Source organism: Clavelina lepadiformis, chromosome 6, assembly GCF_947623445.1.
Source record: "Clavelina lepadiformis chromosome 6, kaClaLepa1.1, whole genome shotgun sequence".
Classification (NCBI taxonomy): domain Eukaryota; kingdom Metazoa; phylum Chordata; class Ascidiacea; order Aplousobranchia; family Clavelinidae; genus Clavelina; species Clavelina lepadiformis.
This window is the reverse complement of record NC_135245.1, coordinates 13,159,399-13,182,357: the sequence shown is the minus strand read 5'-3', so window position 1 is coordinate 13,182,357 and position 22,959 is coordinate 13,159,399. Positions and strand designations below refer to the sequence as shown.

General features: G+C 35.8%; 1 protein-coding gene and 1 long non-coding RNA gene across 5 annotated transcripts in view; one reads left to right on the top strand and one right to left on the bottom strand.

Moving 5' to 3' along the window:
* Positions 1–22,959, top strand: part of LOC143461543 (uncharacterized) — a 34,803-nt gene that overhangs the window by 4,438 nt on the left and 7,406 nt on the right. Inside the window, exons 2-7 of the mRNA XM_076959282.1 lie at positions 872–1,151; positions 6,471–6,570; positions 17,489–17,568; positions 20,328–20,450; positions 20,594–20,713; positions 22,258–22,396. Coding sequence (XP_076815397.1) covers positions 872–1,151; positions 6,471–6,570; positions 17,489–17,568; positions 20,328–20,450; positions 20,594–20,713; positions 22,258–22,396 — 842 coding nt within the window. The remainder of the gene's footprint in view (positions 1–871; positions 1,152–6,470; positions 6,571–17,488; positions 17,569–20,327; positions 20,451–20,593; positions 20,714–22,257; positions 22,397–22,959) is intronic.
* On the bottom strand, positions 6,581–10,497 carry LOC143461545 (uncharacterized). 4 transcript variants are annotated; one of them, XR_013118048.1, is made up of 4 exons: positions 10,236–10,497; positions 8,999–9,095; positions 8,598–8,803; positions 6,581–8,515 (listed from the first exon to the last, which is right to left on the bottom strand). It is a non-coding gene; the product is annotated as an uncharacterized LOC143461545 (long non-coding RNA). The 4 variants fall into 4 exon arrangements; XR_013118049.1 differs by having other exon boundaries at positions 6,581–8,512; XR_013118050.1 differs by having other exon boundaries at positions 6,581–7,278.

Sequence of the window (22,959 nt, the reverse complement as noted above, 5' to 3'; positions counted from 1 at the left end):
AATGGTTAAACAAAACAACAACCCACCGATAATGAGTTTAAATAAGCGGCTTGCAAGTTTTCCAAAAAAAAATAAAATATTTTCTTTTAAAATCACCTCCATCCCAGGCAATACATTTCGTTTACATGGAAATTTGGTTTGAAACACGTTTTCCCATGAAATTTCGAAATGCCTAACCAAAAATTTCAAGGCAAACGTCATAAAAACGCCAAAGTTGAATAATTTAGGAAAAACGCCACTATGGTAAGTTGGAAACACTGTGTATGATTGGATTGCCTATTCTCATACGTCATCCCTTTTTTCTTTTCTCTTCTTTCTGTGTCTGAAACTGCTAACAAAAATTCGAGCCTGACATACATGCGCAGTTAGTTGTTACGAAAAATGTGTGTAATGATATCACCAATACCGTACATTTAGTTTGAACAAGGAGTGAGCTTATACGTCAGCATATACGGTAATTGCTAACTTTCTGCTGTAGTTGCAGAAAACAATTTTTAAATGACCGTTGGAGAAATTACAGAGACCGTTTCGGTCCCTCAAAGCGACTTAAAAAATATTAATTCTTCATAACTATTAATTTAAGTTGTATAACATACATACATATACACAAGGTTTTTTAAAGATTTGTTTAATTTCTACACAGGACGTTACATGGCAAACCGTTGTAGTAATTTACAACATTACGAAAAAAACTAAATTGGCCCCTTTTAGAGACCATTCAACTCAGTGATGTTTGTTTAGACTTAACATTAGCGCCCGAAAGATCTTGTTTGCTATGCTTATATGCTCTACAAGAAAACTGTAATTTCACGAAGCAATATGTTCCAGGGAAGACCATTTAACTCTTTAACTTTTCTATTTTGTTTCAAAGGCCTCAAATTCACCCAGAATACAACGTCAACTTCTAAATATTGAACAAGAGGCAAAAGCAATACGCCGTTTCTTAGGAATGTTAGAAGCAAATAGAGATGCTCCGAAGCACCATCATTCCTCCCATGGTGGAGTCATAAAACCAACTACAACAAGCAGAAGAGGTCAAAATAACCCCGAAAGTGCAAGGCGTCTAACTTACAATACCAACACGGGGCATGCAGTTTACCAAACGTCGAACAATAATTTGTATACAGCCGCCGGGCAACCCAGAAATTATTGTAAGTATTATCTCTTTTTTATAACATTTTCTTTTTGGCATTAATTATACTAAAGTGGCACATTGAGGAGGGTCCTGGGGAAATTTTCAATTTGTGGCGCTCTATTTCTATCAGTACCTCGAAACCTTGCGTCCGGCACCCATCCGTTTGTCTGCGGTGTTGGGTGTGATTTCATATTGTATGCAGTAGCCTACCAGCTAGCAATCATTTCGTACAAGCTACTAAACTATAAGGTCTGTTAAACTTTTTAATCAGGCCCGTCAAATGATCGTATTGTCATTGTTTGTGTGAAGACCACATTTATTTTTCCCTTTCAAATGACTCCTGAGGCATTACAAAGGCCTTCGCTAGTGTATACTTTGTTATTTTATTACAATAACGCTTTTTAAAAATTTTGTGTGATTGCTTATTGTTCAAGCAATTAGACAGGGGCATATATAATTTGTACGGCTTGAAGTTAGTCCATACTTATAAGTTGCGCTCAACAATGACGCAAAGGAGGGCTAACGCACTCTCTCTGTTGTCCATTGAAAGTGATTTCCTTCGAAAAATTATTAGATTTATTTTCTATTGTTGAAGACTTCAATCTCTAGAAATCCCTCAAAATGAACGCTTCAAAGTTTTCAATGAATTTTTGTATTTCACCAGTAGTGCCTTTGTGTTTGAAATTAACTTTGCGACAATTGACTAGTTGAATTCCTGTATTAATATGATGCCATTTAGGCTATTGGTGTTTGTGCTTGCTTTTGTTCATGTTGGTTTTTGAGCATAGGCTATTACAATTCATCATGCTAAATGGCCTCTTGTAACTTAAATGTAATTATGGCTGCATGCCTTTTTACGTTACTTTTTTTTATTAATTGTATTTCTTCTGAGTGTTTGAGTTATGTCTGTTCCTCTTGCTAAAATTTAATCATCCGGAGAGGTGGGGTCCTAAAAAGCTGGGGATCCTGTTGCTCGTGTCTCTATGATAATTCGCCACATTGCAAACAGTCATATCACAATAGCAGGAAACATTCTTCTGACAAACGAAAAAGAAAACAGCAACAACCTCCCCCAAACATGAAAGGTTCAAAGTTGCTATTACTGTTGCGATGACGGAGGTTATATTAAGGAGGCGTTAAGCAACAAAATATATAATACAATGAAAACAAAAACAAAAACCAAAAACTACAATGCTATAAAATCTTTTTTTGTTTTATTGTACTGTACATTAAATTTACTAAAAGTCTAATTACTCGAAAAATCCTGCATGGGGCTCTCTGAAAATTTTGGCCTAAAAATACAATTTTAGCTACTTTCAAGCTAATTTTTAGCCAAATTCTGCACGCGACCTGGGACTTTGAAGCACGCCAACTGTTAGGGTAATTCCCAGGCTACAAAATAAAACCAACCATGCTGCCTTCTGAACGTCCAATAAAATCATAGAGTTCTTAGTTTGAAGTCCTTCACCCCTCCTCTTAATGCATTTGAATTATTTAAAGCCAAAGGCTTTATTTGTCTTTGTAATGATAGTCAACTTAGGTTTGTAATGATAGTCAACTTAGGTTATTTACTGTGTGCGTTATCCTTAAATTTATTAGATGTCTATGTTGTCACTCAAGGTCACATGTGCACCATTAATGACATATAACAACGCAAAACTGTATATGATTGTATACTGTATACTTGTATGAATTACATGTACTAGCCAAAGACAATACAACTTTCTTAATAATATGCACAATTTGTAACTTAACACATCACTACACTCACTACACCGTTACATTGCCTTGGTGGTATGAAAATAGAAGATTAGCAACACTATTCCAAACCAAAATAAAATTACAGGTTTAACCAACGACATTTATGCACACTATATACTACTAACGCATAACGCATACAATCGTGACAGAAATATTTCTCAGTTCACAACATTTATTCGTTGTATTCTTACCGAAACTGCAGAACAGACTTGACAACAAATTATTTACGACTGAAAAGTTAATGACGGTCGATTTATGTTTAGATCCATATATGCACTCGATCGTGACTGTGAAGAAAGAAAACGAGGTCACGTGATCAACTTTCTGGTTACGGTATCTATGTCATTCGGTTAAAGCAATAATGAAAAAACACAGAGGAACAATATGATGTTGCAAAAGTAGAAAATTTGCTACCATAATGTTAAACAGCTAGAGCAGTCGTTCCCAATTTTTTCTGAGTGTGACCCACTTTTGAAAAAGGATATTTGTGACCGTATCCATGGCTCCCTTTCTGCAATTCATATCCCATGGTTGTCAGTTAAGTCCTTGGTTGTAGAAAACTTCAGTTGCATGTATTTGTAACAAAAGGCATTGTGAAAAAACTACTTGGGAGACCATGCTCCATTTCTCATAATGGATCGGCAAGAGCAGCTTTTTGGCGGAGTTACGCTTTCGCTGAATGCTTTTCTGCTGTATTTTTCAACAAAAACCCGAGTTTTATTATGAAAACTGTCTGATCTCTGGATCAATATTTTAATAAAGAACGCAGGAGATGATACTTGTCACTGCATGAACTAGAATGAAGAATACTGCCACAAACACAACACTGACAAATTATATGAACGAACTGCAGACTGCTATCATGCACCTTCGCTTTAAGTATATACCGTACAAAAAAACAAAAATCAAAACATATGGCAAGATACCAATAGCAATCTACAAGTAGCTTAAGGCCAGCTCGTGTCCTGGATTAGTGCAACAGGTTTAATTATCTGTTTCTTTGTTATCAGAGGATGTTGTGTTTAATCAGTTACAGAACGGTCTTCAGACTGTGTCAAAATTTGATTTTGTCCAAAAAGCATTGATTGTGAAATCCCCTTTCGAATAAATCGCCGATTCTAGTAAGTATAGTAAACTTTATGCAGTTATTTTTCTCGTGTATTTTCTATAGCAATCAACACTGGTAATCACACCATATATGTCCCAGGGACCAGTCTCATTTTTCTGAATAGCAACATGATTTTCAACTTTCAATTCGGGATGGAAGTGTATGTGAAAAACGGTTGTAATATCCCTTGCTTGTCTCTGCTTATTTTCATTTAATCACTTCTACCTCCTTTGCCATTCGAAACAAATCTGCGGTGGTGCACCGGAAGAGTATCTTGAACAGGATGGCTATACAATATTTGGGCAGGTGAGAACAAACCATCTTTTCTTGAAGCAGTGTTCTGATACTGCAACAATGACTTGCGAGCGCGTTTTCGTCCAAGCTGCATCTTTCCAGGAATGTTTCAGTAGTTTATTCTTTAATTTAACTGTACAATATACTTTTCCATTAGACTGAGGGGTAACCCGGTGAGGAAAAACGATGCCCTACTCCCCATTCTGCCTGAAACGTGGACAATGCTTGAGACATGAGCTGTGAACCACCATCTGACGATATCACATCCGGGACTGCTGTGCATGTAAAATAGTTACGAATCGTGGATATTAACGCATGAGCAGTTTTATCGTTCCTCATGTGGTACATGGGGGGCCAATCTGTAAAACAAACAAATAAAATTAGAATTCTGACCACTTTAAGTGTGCAAAGTCAAATTGCTAGTTCTTGGAATGGCTGTTTTTGTGGCACTTTACAAATCATTGGCTCTTTCCTAAATGATGGTTGTTAATCTTGACAGTCTCTACACCCCATTACGATTTTCTCAATGTCATTATCAGTGCCTAGCTAAAACAAAGCAGGTCAATAACACCTTATGGTTAATTACGGTAGTAATTTCTTTTCACCGTCTTTCTGAAGGCGTATGGAATAAAGCTGGGAAGGTTAACACAAAATGGCTTTGCATTTTCTCTCATGGAAATTTGAAATCTTTCTCCTTGCATGGTACGTTTCTGACCATAAAAAACTTTGGGAAACTCTTTCAACAAATCTGCTTTCGTAACTGCTGCATTGTTTTCTACTTGTGAAACTGGTTGAATCTGTCAAGGATACGATGGAAATAATATGTCAATCTTTTTATCTGTCTGACATGATATCAACATTCTCCCTGGCATTGACGTAAAGAAATGTACTATATCCTCAACAGTTACATTTTCCAAGGTAATGGACACTGTCACTTGTCCACACGGGGATGTGGCGGCAGTTAGGTCCAAAAGCAAGATACCTGCATTTTGTAAACGTTGAAAGCTATATCCTTGATATTGCTACTCAGCTTTAGTGTTTGTTGAACTATATAGCAGATTGTCCGTGCCAGAGGTCAAACTTGTTTTTCTGGAAACAAAGGGTCAATAATACGAACAAAACTTGCCAAGAAAAGGCGTTACATAATCTCCTAATAACGCAACAGGGAAACGAGACTCTAGCTTTTTGAGTCGTCTTTAACCTTGTTTGGCTCTAGTGGGGCAGTAACAGTAGCTTAGCGCAAGATCTTCGACACATGTTATTAAGCTTTCATCTTTTACCGCTGTCAGCTGGTCAATAGCACTGGTAAGTTCCAAGAAAGAAAATATAATTGATAGTTTCCTGTTAGGTCCACCTGCTTTCCAAATAGTGCTGCATTCCTGTTTCAAAAAACTTTCATGGTTTTTATCTTGGTCTTTAGTCTGATGTGAGATGAAAGGACCAAAGTTTGCTGGTATTTGCTAAAATGTTCCCAGTAACTACTGTACAGTTTGTTCTTGACGGTTCAACACCTGTAGCATTTAGATAACTTTCCTTCCAGTTGGTAAGCTTCCACCATGTCTTTATAACACAAGTCCAAACCATTAAATTATTTCTATTGAAATTGTTCCTCAGATTACGTTACCTATCCAGTCAACGTCAGAGAATATTCCATTGCAACAGATTAGAGAAAAAATGGGTCGAATTCTGCTGCTTTTTTAAACTTACAGAATTCAGTTGCTGTTTTCCAGAACATGCTTTTCTGAAAGTCTAGGTCGCTATTTAATGTTTTTGAGATATTTTGTTGTTAGGTGTATGACATCATGAGAGATAAAATTAAGCGTTACGTAACAACGGATTTTGGAATCGTACGACCCAAGTGACCAACCAATACAACAGCATCTGGTCAAAGTCATTATACTAACAATACCCTTATGTCGCAACCCCATTCGTTTGGACTAATATCAGCGAATAAAGCACACAAAATTTAATTTGAACAACGATTAGCGGTGTAATGTTGCTACAGTTTTAGTAAGTCACAGGTAGGGTTTGTGCAACTTTGCTAATTACTAACACCCAAATATACGAAAAGTTGCTTGTATGTTGTTTTGTTACATTTTTGGACATAATGACTCAACACTCTTGATAAAACTGTCGTATAAAAACTACATCTTACAAAATATTCTTTCATAGATCACCAGATTGACTCAAAGAAATACGTAGCTTGCAGAAATTCACAATACCATGTTTGCCCAGTTGGGTCAAGTTGTATATACGAATATGGCACATATAGGTAAGTAAAATTTTAAGGTATAAGTGTTAAATATATTGATGTCGCGTTATCTTCGGCCACTATAGAACGAGATATCAGAGCAAGTGTGAGTAGCTTCTGGGCGGTGCTGCCATTTCCAACTTGAAGACTTGTGTTCCGTGGGGAACACGATAGTTTTCAATGTTCTTCTAAGAGCTTGCCACTCCAATTATTGGAAAGTTGAACGAAATCTACCAAAGTCATTAGTAGATGTTCAGGCCGTACCCAGTCCTGGGTAGGAAAATTGTCCAGTGGGGCGGATTGGCCTCATGAATAAACTTACGAAAGCTGGGAAAGATTTTTTGTCACTCCGAATTCCATTTATAATCTGCCCGATCAGCCTCATCGAGGCCTAAGCTGTCGGTGTGATCTAACAATAACAGTGTAGCTAAAGCAAACTTGTGTCGGCGCTTTAGTCAAAGGATCTCTATGCTCGGGCAAAATGCTTTAAAAAAGAACAGACAGAATAAGTGAAAGCCTCAGTTTAAACCCGCCAGTCATTCTATCAGAGCGGCACAAGATGTTTTTATGTAGTAACTCCAAGTGTTAGCAGAGTTATCCCACAATATTTGCGAGAGGACAGAAAATCAGAAGTGCCCGATTGATGGGTTCAGCCCACGATTCTTTTTGTTGTTATTAAGATGGAAGGCTTCCGGCACCATGACAGATTTGCCGAGCTTCAATCTCCATCTATATAAGCATACTTATTAAGTAGTCATGTTTTGGCTAAGAGTCCCCTACTAACCCATTTACCCGCCGAGTACCCAATAGTGCGTACGTCTGCAAAGGTGTTTCTGGACAGCTTTGTGTTCGGAAGATCTTGAGAAGATCTTTAAGCAGTGGTAGCTCGTGAGTTTTATAAATGGAAAGGCTACAGCTTAGTTAGGTACTTATAAAACTTGTATTATTTGTCCGTTTTCAGAATATAAGCGAATCAAAAGTACTGACTGGAAAAGAACCTTTTCAAGTTACTGTCTCAGTGGCAAGATATTTTTGATCACCAGTACTTAACAATAGAAATTTTCAACCCACTTTGATTCTTTTCAAAATTTGAAAGAGTTTTTGACAACGCATTGTAACAATTTTACTCAGGTAAATAGTTTATGAATTCCTTTACACGATAAAGAAAAGTTTAAAAATATGTTGCGAAGTTAATTTTTTACAGTGGTTTATCCTGTCTAATCCTACACACTGGACTTGTGTTGATAACGTGTAGATACGTGGTCAGCGAAGCATGCGATGTGAAATACGTAAGAGTTTGCGTGCTATCTACAGCACATATAGTAATTCAGTTCCTATTTTTTGGTAGTCTATTCTTTCAAACTTTGCTTGAAATGCAAGGCAAAACTACATGTCTAACGCGTCGCAGATACCACGAAAACTTTTACGTCACATGCCATGCTGACCACGTAACGTGTGTTACCAAACCAATGCAACCTCATCAACCAAACCTCATGTCTAACCAAACCAATGCATAGGATTCAAAGCACTAGGGATGGGCCGATACGAACCCAAACCCGAATAGATTCGCCGAATATCTCCTTTATGGAAGATTCGGGCGAACACGAATACCAACAATGGCGAACCCGAATACAATATTACTTATAAATTTACTGACTTTTGTTAAAAATGATGGTCTAGTTTCCCGACAAAGCTAAACTAGAGTCAGCAGTAGGCTACTTATAATGAAGGCCGTTTTCCTAACGATTTTCATTTTTCAATCGTTTTTTAAACAATATTTTTCGAAAGAAAGCGATTTGTTTATCGATTACGTCATTGACTCATTATACAAGCAAGATTTGACAACTTTTGGATAAAACTTTATTGTTTGGTTCTAATACGAATAGATTCGGGATTCGTTCGTGTCGACCTTTATGATGTTCGGGTTCGAACGAACCCGAATAATCTTCCTTGCGGAACATTCCTACTAAGCACAGTAAAATAAAAATTAGGCAACCTGTTTCCAATACCATTTCTTTTCTGTGTAAAAAAATTCAAATGCTACCAACCTGAGCAAAATGTGTACAAACCGATACCCAGAACGCTTGAAATTTAAAAAAGAATGAAAGTGGAACGAATAGGCCTATTTCCAATAACATGCATAGGCAATCGAAGCAATCTTGGCACCAAAAACAAGCTGTTGGCCGAAGCTCGGAAAGGGTTTGTTCGCTGCTGGATTTTCAACAAAGTTTTATATTGTGCTTGAGCAATGAGCCTGAAAATTACAGCAAAATTTAAATACATGATGGATGATGGTAATGAGTAATAGGTAGGCCTATAATAAAAGCACAATTAAGTGTCTAACCGGAACATTTTACGTTAAACAAACCTATATTAGCTTATCGTTGGGATAAAGGAAGAAAGAACGCTTTTTTGCAGTACTATTTTTAGAAGCTATATCAGCGAGAACATTTATACTTAGCAAGCTTGTCTTCTTTGTGGCATGTTAGTCCAGCTCCTGTAAGGCGCATGTCAAAAAATTTTCGTTTCGTCGTCGAGCATTCCTTCTAAGATATAAATAGAGTTATTTAAGGACACCATTGCCTGATGCAGGTAAATACATGAAGATTGGCAGCAAGTTAGTAAATTTTTGGTAACTTCCACCAATCTTGCAATCATTGATTTCTCGCAAAAACATGAATGGTAGACTATTTCTTCATTTTGCTAGCAGTTGTTTAAAGATTTCAATGACGCTACAATAGCTGAATACAGTTCCCTATTTGGTCACCCGAACTAGGCAAGATTCAACCAGCTTTTCAAACTTTGTTATTAATTATATCAATTGTCTAAAAGTTGTCGTTTGTTGTAACGCATACGGCGTTATTTGTGGTGTGTTATATGTAAATTGCGATGCTTGGCACTGACATACGTATTTACTTGTACGGGCGGCAACGGGATTATTTTATGAACGTTTAAATATTTTGTTGGAAACCAACATCTATTAGCAAGGTCTAGAAACATCTATATACCGGCACGCCTATCAGATGATTATGGAAATACTTAGGAGCTCAAAAAATGACCTTAGTGTTAATTGAATCTCTTCATTTTGTTGTTTATAAAAAAGTATACAAAACAGTGAAAGCACAAAACATTTCTAACCAATTTAGACGGTATATAGAAAGCTAAAAATTTAAACACAAAAAAGCAGAAATAAATTAGCCTATATACGTAATGACAATGGCTAGCTTATTTGTTTTTGGAAATGTCAGTTGTAAAGAGTGGCCTTATATTGCCCGGATTATAACTACTCCGATATCTAAATCAGTGACAGAAGTGATGTTCTCACGCACCATTACAGAACTAACTTATCATCTTTGTAACGTTTTCCACTTTAAAAAATGAAAGCCTGTTATAGGTTACTGCTTTTGATATATAGTTCTTACTGTCGACGTTTGATCTTGCTGGAGGTCTATCATCTACGATTGAAGTGGTCTAATTTTATTTACCAAAAATATAGGTCACCCTGTATACCCCACATACTCTACTTATGTAGCTCAGTTGTCATTTACAAAATAGATACTGACAATGTTACAGGTTGCATTATGTAATATATTAACATAACAACTAAAATACATATACACAAAACTTTTGACAAGACATTCCTTGCAGAAAATCAGTTCGAGTTTTGAAGATAAACAAGAATGTACCCTAAAATGATGAAATGAGACCATACGAATGCTTCCGACATTATCTTAATATCCTTATAAGCTTTGATTAACGGATGATTGATTGGTTTATAGGTCTTTTTTGCCGTCAATCAAGTCTTGATGGGGCACAAATAATGGAAAAAACCAAAACAATAATGAATAGGCTACATAACCAAAATTCAAATTAAAACTTATAAAATTTCAAGCTCTCTTCACATTTTAAAAAGTTGTTGTTGTTTGAACCGTGTTAACCAAATATTAAAGTAAAATAAAAAATAAATAGTTTGGCACTCTGAAGGTTAACTTTATATTTTTCTATACCATCTTTCGCAAACATAAGCATGACTCACGTTTTAAGTAAATGAGTTTTAACATGTTTTAACTTAAATATACTTAATGTAGTCCATGGTTTCTTTCATTGGGCAAGGAAGTGAATTCTATACTGTATAATTTTGCGAAAAAATATTTCAAGGATTGCTGAGTTAGCCTATGTGGTTCCTTCAAAAGGGTAGACAGAGTTAATTTTTACCTCCTTCGCCTATAGCATAACAATAGCTATTCATTTCAAAATGTTGATTGAAGATTGGTGACAAGAATTCTTTCAAATTATGCGTGATTGGATAAGTTTTTATCAGAAAAAACATTTGAAGAAACTTTTAGCAGGGGTGTCCAACCTTTTTGGCCATAGGGCCACATACGATTTACGAATGATTAAAATTAAAACCCTAACCCCGAAATTCTAATCTTAGAACTAAATTGTGATGCAATAAAATTAATTTTAACAGTTGTGTACCCCTGCACTAGAGACTATAGTATGTAATGGAATGATTGGTTATTGTTATTGAACTTGACTGTTCCAGCCACTCCAATACAATCTTTGATTGTCTGAATGTTTATTGTCCTCGATATAAATGAGCCTCAAGGTCGTTGTATTGCTTTATCAACCCTAGACTCGACTGTTCAGCTAAAAGCTGATTGTCTTGTGAAACCGACAACCAAAGTTGTCCAACTTGACACTGAGCTACTTCAGTTTGTACTCATCAGTAGATTGCACAAGAATGTTGATTGTATAAACTGATGATATTGTTTCTTCTTTATACGATTACAAATTGACAGAACATTGGCACATCAACGGAATTTCATTCAACAGTTAATGTTTTAGCATTTTGGCTTAGCTATATTCAACTGTATTAAATTACTGGTTGCTGGTAACTGTAAAACTGATTAAAAACATACGCTAACACACTTACACTGGCAAACTGAACGCATGCGAGAAAGGCACAAATATTACGTCACAACAATGGTACAGGAAGTGATTGTGAATCGTGTTACGCTTTGCTAAAACGACACATAAGTACGAGAATTGTAAATCTTACACAATCTGTATACTGTATTACCTTTGGTTATTATCATAATATTATCACAAGTATATTATCAATCTATTGTTCTATTATCACAAGGGAACACAATTTTTGTTGACTTCGGTCTAACAATTGTTTTTGACTAACTTTTGGGCGCTGATTCCAAAAATGACATCAGTTTTTCTCTATCACGTCAAGTTTTTGAGCTAGCCACCCACCGCTTTGTCTCATAACCCACAAAAAAGTACAAAATTTAAGACAATTGCGTTCATTGTATAAATCATTTTAAGAACTGCAAGCAACTGAAAGTAACTCAATGGTTTTCAAATAAACATTTGTAAAGCTCTATTCTGTTCCTTAAAACGGATATTGCTTCTACAGAACAAATAAAGTGCATGTTTTAGGGCAAAAATTTACGCTTGTAGCTTTTCCTGGCATGTTCAAGCTGTGGACATTCTCGCTTAATACTCCAGCAATAGTCAGCCAGCATTTGTAAGTCCCATCTTCCCTGATATCTTTCCTCCATCACCTTCAGATCTTGGTGGAATCTTTCTCCTTGCTTATCACTAACCGCAGCAAGGTTTTCCGGGGAATTAGGAAAATGGTTATGCAAAAACTGCATCTTGATGCTCATGTTGCAGCCGAGTTCTCTGTAGCTTTCCAATAGCTTCAGAACAATTTCGATATAATTCTCTGCCCGTGTATTCCCGAGAAATCCCTTGACAAGGTTTTTATATGATAACCACGCATTTTCTTCCAATTCTGACATTGAACCACTGAAACGTTCATCTTTGTTGAGTTGCCGAATTTGTGGACCATCAAATACACCAGCTTTAATTTTTTGTATTGACAGGCCAAGAAAAGCCCAAACGAGGTAATTAAAACAGTTGCTTTCAGTTGTCAATGCTTTAAAGAATTGCCTCATTAGGCCGAGCTTTATATGCAGATGTGGGAAAATAATTTTCTCTCTGTCAACAAGTGTTTCATGTAGAATATTGGGATCACCAGGTTTAAGGTCAGATCTCGGAGGCCAGTTCCTCTCCACCCAGTGCTGATCTCAAGCTCTGCTGTCCCACATACACAAATAGCAGGGGTACTTCGTGTATCCGTGTTGCTGACCAAGAAGAAAACACAACATTTTAAGGTCAACACATATGATCCAATTGTGCTTGTGATATTGCAACAATTCAATGACTCTTTTTATGTTTCCGTATTCTTCACGAAGACTAACTGAATGTGCAATTGGTACTGCACCGTATAAATTGCTATTATAGAGAAGGACGCACTTTAAGATCCTCTTTGAGCAGTCAATGAACATTCGCCATTCAATTGAGTTGTAGATCGGAATTCCCAACTCCTCCAGTAAACCCTGTATATTATGGCAATTCACAAAGCTACTGTCACTTCGAAAGTATGGTAAAAACGCACTTTCTCTCGAACGAAAGTACGATACCTTCGCTCCTTTTCCAAAAAACATTCCACGCTTTTGTGGGGATTATGTATATATATTGGCATTGCAAAAGTTTTGATTTTTCTCCAGGCAGATAATAATGTGCAAAGCTTGTAGCGTGCTGACGGTAGTTGAAGTATTTCAAGTAGCGTTGTTTTACGGCGTAAAGTTTGAAGTGTACTTGATGAAATGTTTGGATAACGTAGATTCGTAGAATAATAGATAGTACACACATACACGTAGCAACGATAAATTAACATGGCGTTAGCTGATTGGCTGACGTGTATGATATAAAACTTTAAGCTTGGTTAAAATCGTTATACTCTGGATGTGCTGGCCGGCGAGGCTCTGTAAGGGCTTGTCCCTTCAGAACTTGCTAGTGCTTCTCTGACTCGTACGAATTGAATTCTTTTCTGAGTTATTCTATTTTGAATAAGTAATTGCTAACATATTGGGAATTGGAATCATGGTGTAAATATCCTAATTCGGACAAGTTATTCGGACAATATAACAAATTTGAACTTATGAAGTTGGTGTTGATTTAAGAAGCAATATAGAGACAGTAAACGCAACGGAGTCAAAGACAATCATAGGAGTCAGACAATAAAACTGAAAGACTGGGTTGGGCTTAGGCCATCCCAAAATTACCACACCACCCAATCCCATAAATGGTAACCCCGTCTTTCTTCTGCAAACGAAGAAGAACACATGCACTTCTGAAAGATTCGATTTATGAAAGGTGAAAATTGGAGTCAGATTAGGATCGAGAGACAAATTGCTTTCAACCGTCTGTTAGCGAGAAAATTGCAGCAGACATTTCAAAAATTCTCGAAGTAACCAGTTGAAAGAAATCTCGCTAACGAACAATGACTATCATGCTACTGGCCTTATGGATTACGATGATGACGACGCTAGCCAACACTAGCCAAATCCAGCAACCAACACCGACCAGCGTCAAGCATCGCTCAAAAGAAAAATGGAAGAAAAATCATCAAGAAGAACGAAGTTATCAATCTGTTGTGGACACTTCTACATTTGATTCTGCACCGATTAATTCTTAGCCGGTAAAGTACATTACTCATTTCTGAATAAATCGTAGCATGTTATTGGTGTTATTAGATATTAGCTAGCGCACATATGTCAGGATTATTAATAACAAAAATATTAAATACGTTTCTTACTCTGATTTTACCTGATAAATTTATGTCCCCAAGGACAACGCGCATATAAATTCATACTGTAGTTATATCTTATATTTGTTCTGCGTAAACCGCGCATCATAATCATAATGGAGAAATTCAATTTGAATTCAAAGTTAATGTATTCCTTATCCCCCTATCGACTTCTATCTATACTTATTTTTCAATTATGTTTTGTGGTAGATGATTTTTATTTTATTTTATTTGCACGGACACAGGCTAACTAAGCCACATACTTATCAACGGTCACTTTCACCCATTGTCTACCTACAAAGCATTCTTTTAATCTTTTCTTACGCTAAACACTTTTAGCTACGTTTTATATTAACCCACCTTTATTGCTTCATAAATGACTTACATAAGTACAAGCGTTAACAAAAACGCCGTACGATTATTTTGCCTGTTTGTCATAATATACCAGGTTGCAAACTGCTAGCCTGTATAAGTCAGAATCTGTTGATTTGTGACTATATCCCGTAATAACCTCGATTCACAAATGGGTACCGCATAAACTTGCATCAACAAATGCAAGGAGATAACGAGTTGGGGCGAATCGCGATATTAAGCTTATTACTCAGGCTGATCGAACTTTTATTTTCTTCTCCTGCATTATGCAAATCCTCTTACCCTTACCCACCCTTACACTTACATTATCTTGCTATATAAATTCGGCAAACCAAACGCGTTGTCCGATATCATTTGTGGCAAAATATTGAAATGCATTTAGTTATAATGGCAATCATTTCATTCAAACTGTTTGTGTTAGGTTTTGTGTGCAATTACATTACCATACTTTTATGTTACTTTGGTTGTGGTAAAAGCTATATAAAAAAAAAATAATATCAAAATATTTAAAAACCCTTCTATACAACATAGTATTAACGAAGAATGTTTACTGCTATTTTTTCTATTGCATGTATCAATTCGTGTGACCTGTGATGACTGCACAAATCTGACTGGAGAAAACAAACAAATGCTTTATTCTCAAGGATTGCAAGATGCCAAAACCAACATTCCTACCTCGAAGCTTTTCTGAGTGGGGGGAATTATATTGTGGGGATTATGTATATATATTGGCATTGCAAAAGTTTTGATTTTTCTCCAGGCAGATAATAATGTGCAAAGCTTGTAGCGTGCTGACGGTAGTTGAAGTATTTCAAGTAGCGTTGTTTTACGGCGTAAAGTTTGAAGTGTACTTGATGAAATGTTTGGATAACGTAGATTCGTAGAATAATAGATAGTACACACATACACGTAGCAACGATAAATTAACATGGCGTTAGCTGATTGGCTGACGTGTATGATATAAAACTTTAAGCTTGGTTAAAATCGTTATACTCTGGATGTGCTGGCCGGCGAGGCTCTGTAAGGGCTTGTCCCTTCAGAACTTGCTAGTGCTTCTCTGACTCGTACGAATTGAATTCTTTTCTGAGTTATTCTATTTTGAATAAGTAATTGCTAACATATTGGGAATTGGAATCATGGTGTAAATATCCTAATTCGGACAAGTTATTCGGACAATATAACAAATTTGAACTTATGAAGTTGGTGTTGATTTAAGAAGCAATATAGAGACAGTAAACGCAACGGAGTCAAAGACAATCATAGGAGTCAGACAATAAAACTGAAAGACTGGGTTGGGCTTAGGCCATCCCAAAACCATCACACCACTAAATCCCATACTTTAATCAAACTACAACTTCAAAGCGAGGCAACACGTGTTTTGAGTGCAGTTGACAAGCTTTTTAAACGTGTGGTGTAACCGAGTCGTCATTTTTTTAAAGGCTTTTGACAGTTACTGATGCAAAATTGCACAATAGTGTGAAATGTTATGAACCTGGAACCACCACTCATCACTCTGCAAGGATAGGAACAGATATTATTTTCTTGCTTGTTTGTTTTCCTGGAAAGTACGAGTACATACATGGTTGAAAGTGGAAAGCAACTAACTTCAATTTTACCTTTCTTATCTAGTTTCGTTGGATGATTGCATCCTCCAACTAAAAATGGGGGAAAAGCATCGACCTAAATCGATGCCTGTGCCTTTTTTGCTTAATAATTCAGTTGATTCTTCTTGTATATAACTTACAATATGATTAGCCTGTGCATTCCTATTACAAATGGAAAAACAATACAGCTAAAGTCGTGAAAATTTCCATATTTTGGATGTATGCTGTAGAGCAAAAACTTGACGTGATAGAAGAAAACTGGCGGCATTTTTAAATTCAGCACACCGGAATTAGCCTAAATCAAGTGCAAAATCAAAGTCAACAAATTTTTTGTTCAAAATTGTTCCCCAGTGTTATCGATATTATCCATTATCTTTACTATCTATTGCTCTATAGTCCATACTCTATAGTATAGACTATAGAGCAGGGGTGGCCAACCAGTCAGAGACTAAGAGCCTCACTTCTTACTGTGTTAACCGCAAAGAGCCACATCATACACATTACGATTAATGACGTTTTTTCTTATTATGTCATAATACTGCATGAGATATTGTTTCAGTTGTGTAATCTTTATTCTGGGTCCAAATCTGATGTAATCAGTCATTGTTTAGCAAATATCAATTGAACATTAGCCAGTAGAGATTACTTTTCTGTATTATTTATCTGCCTAAAATGGGTAAAATGTGCTCTCTTTCGGAGGTTCAATATGAACGAAAGAGCCGCATAATACCAGGCAAAGAGCCGCATGCGGCTCGCGAGCCGCGGGTTGGCCAGGCCTGCTATAGAGTATAGACTATAGAGTATAGAATAGACTATAGAGTATAGACTATAGACTAGAGCAATAGACAAAGAAAGCAAACAATAAATGCCAATTTCTCGGAATGTAGGCCTAAGTTCGCCATAAATTACATAGGCGATGCAGTTAATAATTGTTAATAATAAGTCATTTCAAAAAATACTGCGCGGACCACTCAGAAACTTCACGCGAGCCAAATGTGGCCCGCGGGCCACGGGTTGGACACTCCTGGTTTAAAGGGTTGCTAAAAGATTCCAAACACTACACTTTATATGTTTCTTCCATGACAAACCAAATTGGAATGAATTCCAAGACACCTAACCGGTGTACATTTTTGAATTATCTTTGATAGTAATTTGATAAGTGTATAGTTTGAATTAATACATTGTAACGCATTTTTGAAAGATTGACAAACATTTGTTTTTTAAACAAGGTAAGGTCACTTTGAATAACTATAATAAGCCGGTTGAAAAATACTATTAAAAATCGACTTTGCAGGTGTATTAAGCGAAGAATTAGAGAGTGTGGGACTGGCTTTAGAAAACAAATAATATCAGCAAGACGTTTTAAATGTGTTGGTAAGTGAATTGCTTTAATTTCAGAAAAACAGTTAAAATTTTAGCAACCAAGTTTATTTGTTTAGTTTATTTGTTTAGTATTTGGAATAAAAACGTTTCAGAATAAGCTTTATATAGACAATTGAAATCATAGTCAAATGATTAAACTGTTTTTGTCAAGACCACAGCTTTCAAAAGCTAAAATTGCTTATCTGAGTTGCAACATCTGATAGATATAGGAAACATTAACACTTGTTTTATGGACCTGTTGAATGACGATGTGAAAAATGTTTCTTACTAGCCTGGCGTAACAAGCCACTGTATATCTCTGAAGAGATATCTATTGAAGTCAACTAGAACCTTAGTATAACGTTATGTGTAGTTTAGGAGGGCACAATCAAATGATTGGCAATTACAAATGAATTTACTTTCTTATTTAATATCCAACAGACAAAGCAATAACTGAGACTTCCTGTTGTGCCATAGCCATATTTGCTATTGTTACAAAATTAGCGTAGAACTATATTTTGCGTCACTGTCTCAAACACAATAGCGGCACCTAAAATGGATTTGGTAGTTTTCTGATTATGTTTTTGTTTTGCTTTTGACTGAGTAGGAAAAATGGAAATGGACACCGTGACATAATGATACCAAGAAAAAGGACGAATAAAAGAAAATTTCAAACGTTACTTTTGTTGATGAACTCACCCAAACGTGTTTAACACCTGAATTAAACTATTCTTCCTGTTGTATGTACGCTCGACACCGTACTTATTTCTCAACGCACTGTGGGCCCTCTCGGTTGCAGCCCAGTCAGCCATGCTAGTTATACCACCAGTAAAATGCCTAACGTTAGTTCTAGTTAAATTTAAAATTCAACCAACTTGTCCATAATATGCTTTCAAACATAATTAATGTCAAGTTGATAAACGTGAGCATCTGCAAAGTTTATAACGGCTTGGCCTGGCCTAGCCGGGTGTAATTGAGAACTTCAGTTACGTAATTACAATATCTGTAAGATTACTGATGGTGGCTGAGACGTGTTACAATAGTAGCCTACACTATATAGTAAAATATAACAACAGAACATAAAATGGCACTTTATAGGACTAACTTTTATTTTTAATTCTCCTGCACGAACTTTCGAAAGCATAAGCTTACTTCATCAGATGTATATTAAGAGATGGAAATAATTACTTCAAAATTGCTAGATTAAAGTTTTTTTTAAATAGAACGAATGTAAATATACTGTACGTAATTTTGTTGCTGGTTGTCCGGAGCGACGAAAATGGCTTTTTGTATTGACCCACCACATCTTTTAATTCAGGTTTCTATATTAGATGACGTTATAAAAAAAGTTAGAATTCCGTTATCATTTCGAAGATACAGGTTTATTAGAACCTCGCGCCAGTATTTTATAAGTTGAAAGATTTCACGACACACTCCACTTCATTCATTGGGAAAAATGTACCATTACCTTACCTTTGTTTAATGTTTAATGTTTAATGATTATATATGAAGATTATCACATAATATATTTAAAGGTATCCCAGATGAATTTTTACTTTTTTTCTACTATAATCGCTGAATTTAATCTTTTTCTTCAATTTGCATTTAATTCCAAACAATAAACTTCAAGATTTTAAGAAACTGTTTTTTTCCACCAGCGGTATGTCTTGCAGGCTGCGTAACCTACGTCGAGTGAAGACGGGTTAGGTCGTATAAGTTTAACTGTAGTGGAGTTAACTGTCGTTATAAACACAATGCCTGATACGACAGTTTCAGTAAATGTTGTTATTACAACTTGCACGTTGACACATAACTTTGTTTCCATTGCAGCCAGCAAAATAGCTAAACTGGAAGGTCTGAAGACTGATATGCCTAACCAAATACAAGAAGAAAATCAAAGAGAGGTTAAAGTAAAGTGAAAGAGATGCAGCTTGTGAAGCTGTCAAACAGGACAAAAGTCTTAGAAAAGCGTGATGATAATTTCACTCACCCATCAGATTTCAGTTTCCAAAACATTGTGCCGCTCTAACGTTCTCGCAATGGGGAAAACCCCAATATTTAATTCTCCCATTCCCCCGATTTTTCTTCATTGTTTTTGAAAAAGTCCAATGCAAGCAATTATCTGTTAATTTTTTGAAATCTGAACCGGAGTACCGGAGTCACTGCTGATAAAAATATAAAGTAAGAAAACTTGTTCCCTTAAGTGTTGGAAACGGGGTGCCGCTGTTTTTATCTGTCTGCGAACGACCTTCTGTGTGCTCTTCAACCCATAATAATAATAAGTTATCTAACAATAAGTTAACAACAACTTATCATAGACTGTGCATTTTGCGTTAATGTTTTCCAAAAGGGCTGATGATTTTGTCTGTTGTTTACAACAGTGAATTTATGGTCACCGTGGTTGAATTTATGGTCACATGTAAAGAAAAGAACAGGAATTGATTCGAAATAGACTTTTTACAGGTTACATGCGTCTGTTTATCAATCTTATAAGCACATGTTATATGCGAAGTTTACTGCAGATGATATTTGCAATGAAAACAGTAAATATTCGGGTATTATTTACAGTAAATTTTTTATTTCCATAGGTTTATTGAAACGAAACAAAAACCACCCAGTTTTGAAAGCTGTGTATTCGTTGTAGCAAAATAATGTTGCTTCTATTTTTTTGGATATTTCTATTCAGTTTGATTTGATTGATGGTAGTTTTATTGGCATGTTCCACAACATCTTCTTAGTGGTAATAAACTGATTTTTGATATTTGAGACAGATATAAACGAATGCGCAAATGCATCACTTAACAACTGCGAACAAATTTGTCAAAATTTCATGGGCGGCTTCAGGTGTGACTGCAACCCAGGCTTCCGTAGAAGTGATAATGGGACCTGTAATGGTGAGAATATAAATTCTACTTCTTGTTTACAATATTGCTCAGTTAATGTCTCTGCTAGACGCAAACATAGATTTACTTAAAATATGAGTTTTAAGTGCTGATACATAAGCGTAATTCATTTTTATGCATTGTTGATGTGTCAGATATTGATGAATGTGTCCTTCATGAAAACCCTTGCCAGTATAAATGTGTGAATTCAAATGGAAGCTACAATTGCATATGCCCAGATGGTTACAATATTGTCTCGAAAGTGAGATGCAAAGGTATAATATTGATTCCTTGAGGTTGATTTGTACACACAGACAAACTGCTGTTAATGCACTATTCATGTAATTAGCCATATACTGTTGATAATAATATATATCAGTAATAATTTTTGTTTTGCATATGGTTAGTTGATTACGCTTTCCGAAAAATCCCTTTTTATTTATGCTACAGATAAACTAATAAGATTGATACAAAATAAACATTTACGGTAACCCTTGGTCGACTCTACAACAGCGGCAAGGAAGAGAAAAACGACTCCTGAGTTGGCAATCTGCACTATAAGCTAAATGTAAAAAGTGTAAAAAACCGGTGTCAGCTGGCACAACCTAAAACCGAAATATATTTCGAATGAACAGCTGTAGGCATAACCAATTAGCCAAAATAAATAATCTAAAAATGGCATTAATGAGCAACCTTACAACATGTTATGTATCCCTCTTATCTAATAACATAAACTGCACAAACTTATTGTCTTTTTCAAATAAGTGATTGATTTGCTCCAATCTTCTCTTTTTTATGGTCTTTCTTTCTTATAATTATGAGTCATTGCGCCACCTTTTGCAATAACCTGAAAGTAATATTTGCTACACCATTCGTAAATTTGCATTCGGAAAACTACCTTTCATCTCATTTTAACTAACCCCAAAAAGCTGCAACATTGTGCAATATTTATGTTACATTACATGATACTAGTTGATGTTGTATATCACCTTTTATGGCTTTCCGTGATCCCATAACCTTGTAACCCGGAGATAATTACCTGTTTCCCATGGAAACAAAAGTTTCGTGCATGTGGCGTATTCAGTTGTTTTCATATTTCATTTATGATCTTGTCCGTCACGTGATATCGTCACCGCCTTTCACCGATGCTGACTATTTATATAGCTGTAGTTGTCCCTCTATTCAGGGAGATAGGGATTCTGAATTAGTGAGCAATATGGCGCTTCAGCGTCATATTGTTCAGTCGTTTTTGGAAAATGATTTCGTGCTTACGGCTGTTGGTCTACTAATTTATTAAATTATCTGCGGTGAACGTAACTGTTCTGCATATAATTCAAATGGCTCTTGCAAGCGGGAATCTGAGTGTTAACTTGGTTAACTGATAGTTTAGAGGTTTTCTAAACTGGACACTCATATAGCAACCATGGAGTCAGATAACAGACAGATAGATTATTCCAGGAGTTAGATAATTTATACAAAAATATGTTAGGACTAACAGTACGAAACAACTAACAGATAGTCTCTAACACTATAATTTTGACAAGCCTGTGCACAATCACATTACATTATACATTGCAGCATTACGCAAAATTGATAATGTTGCCAAAAATTAAACGTTTGGGAAAAGGTTAATATCTAGCACAATACTACAAATATCGTTATATTGATTGCTGACAATTCTTGTTTCAAGATTAGGCTTATTTCTGTGTGTAAATCTATGACAAACAGGACTGGATCGTTTATTGTGCTTTGTTTATTGATTTAAATAAATGAATAAAACAAATAATCTTTATAACTAATTTGTTAATATATTTTTAAGATATCGATGAATGTCTAAATGATACTATTTGTTTGGAAAATCAAGAATGCCTGAATACATACGGCGGATATGAGTGTAATCAGCAAGAGCCATGTGAACCTGGATATCAAAGACGAAATACTTCTGAAATTCCTTTTGGGTTAGACCAAAGATGATTAGTATGCCATGAATTTGGAAAACTGCAATGGACAGTTGTCCACTCTTTTTTAAGTAGCAACAGTTCTGGACACATTACTTATATTAATAAGGAACAAGACTTGAAACATGCTTTATCCAGGCACAAAAAGGCAGATGCTGCAAGTACCGGTAAAAAGTATGCACATGTCATGCAGATAACAGAAAATAACAAATCATTGCAATTTTTACACGAAATCTCTTTACAGTAAACATTAACTGAAGTTTTCGCATAAACCATTTACGCAGACAGCGCATGCAGCCATGTTTATGCTGGCAGTAGCTGTACAGAAACAAGCAGAATGAAGATTAACAATCTGGTATCCGCACTTTACCGGTCTACTGTACAGTTCGCACAACTGTTTTTCCATTAACTTTGGCATGAATTGGTACTTTCAAACTTTAATATATACAGACTATTCTTGAACTACCCCAAACTTACAAAATTGTCCAAAGAAAAAACGGAAATTTTAAGTTTTGCAATGTTATGCATTGTGTAGTTAACTTATTTCGTTGTACAGTAGTTGT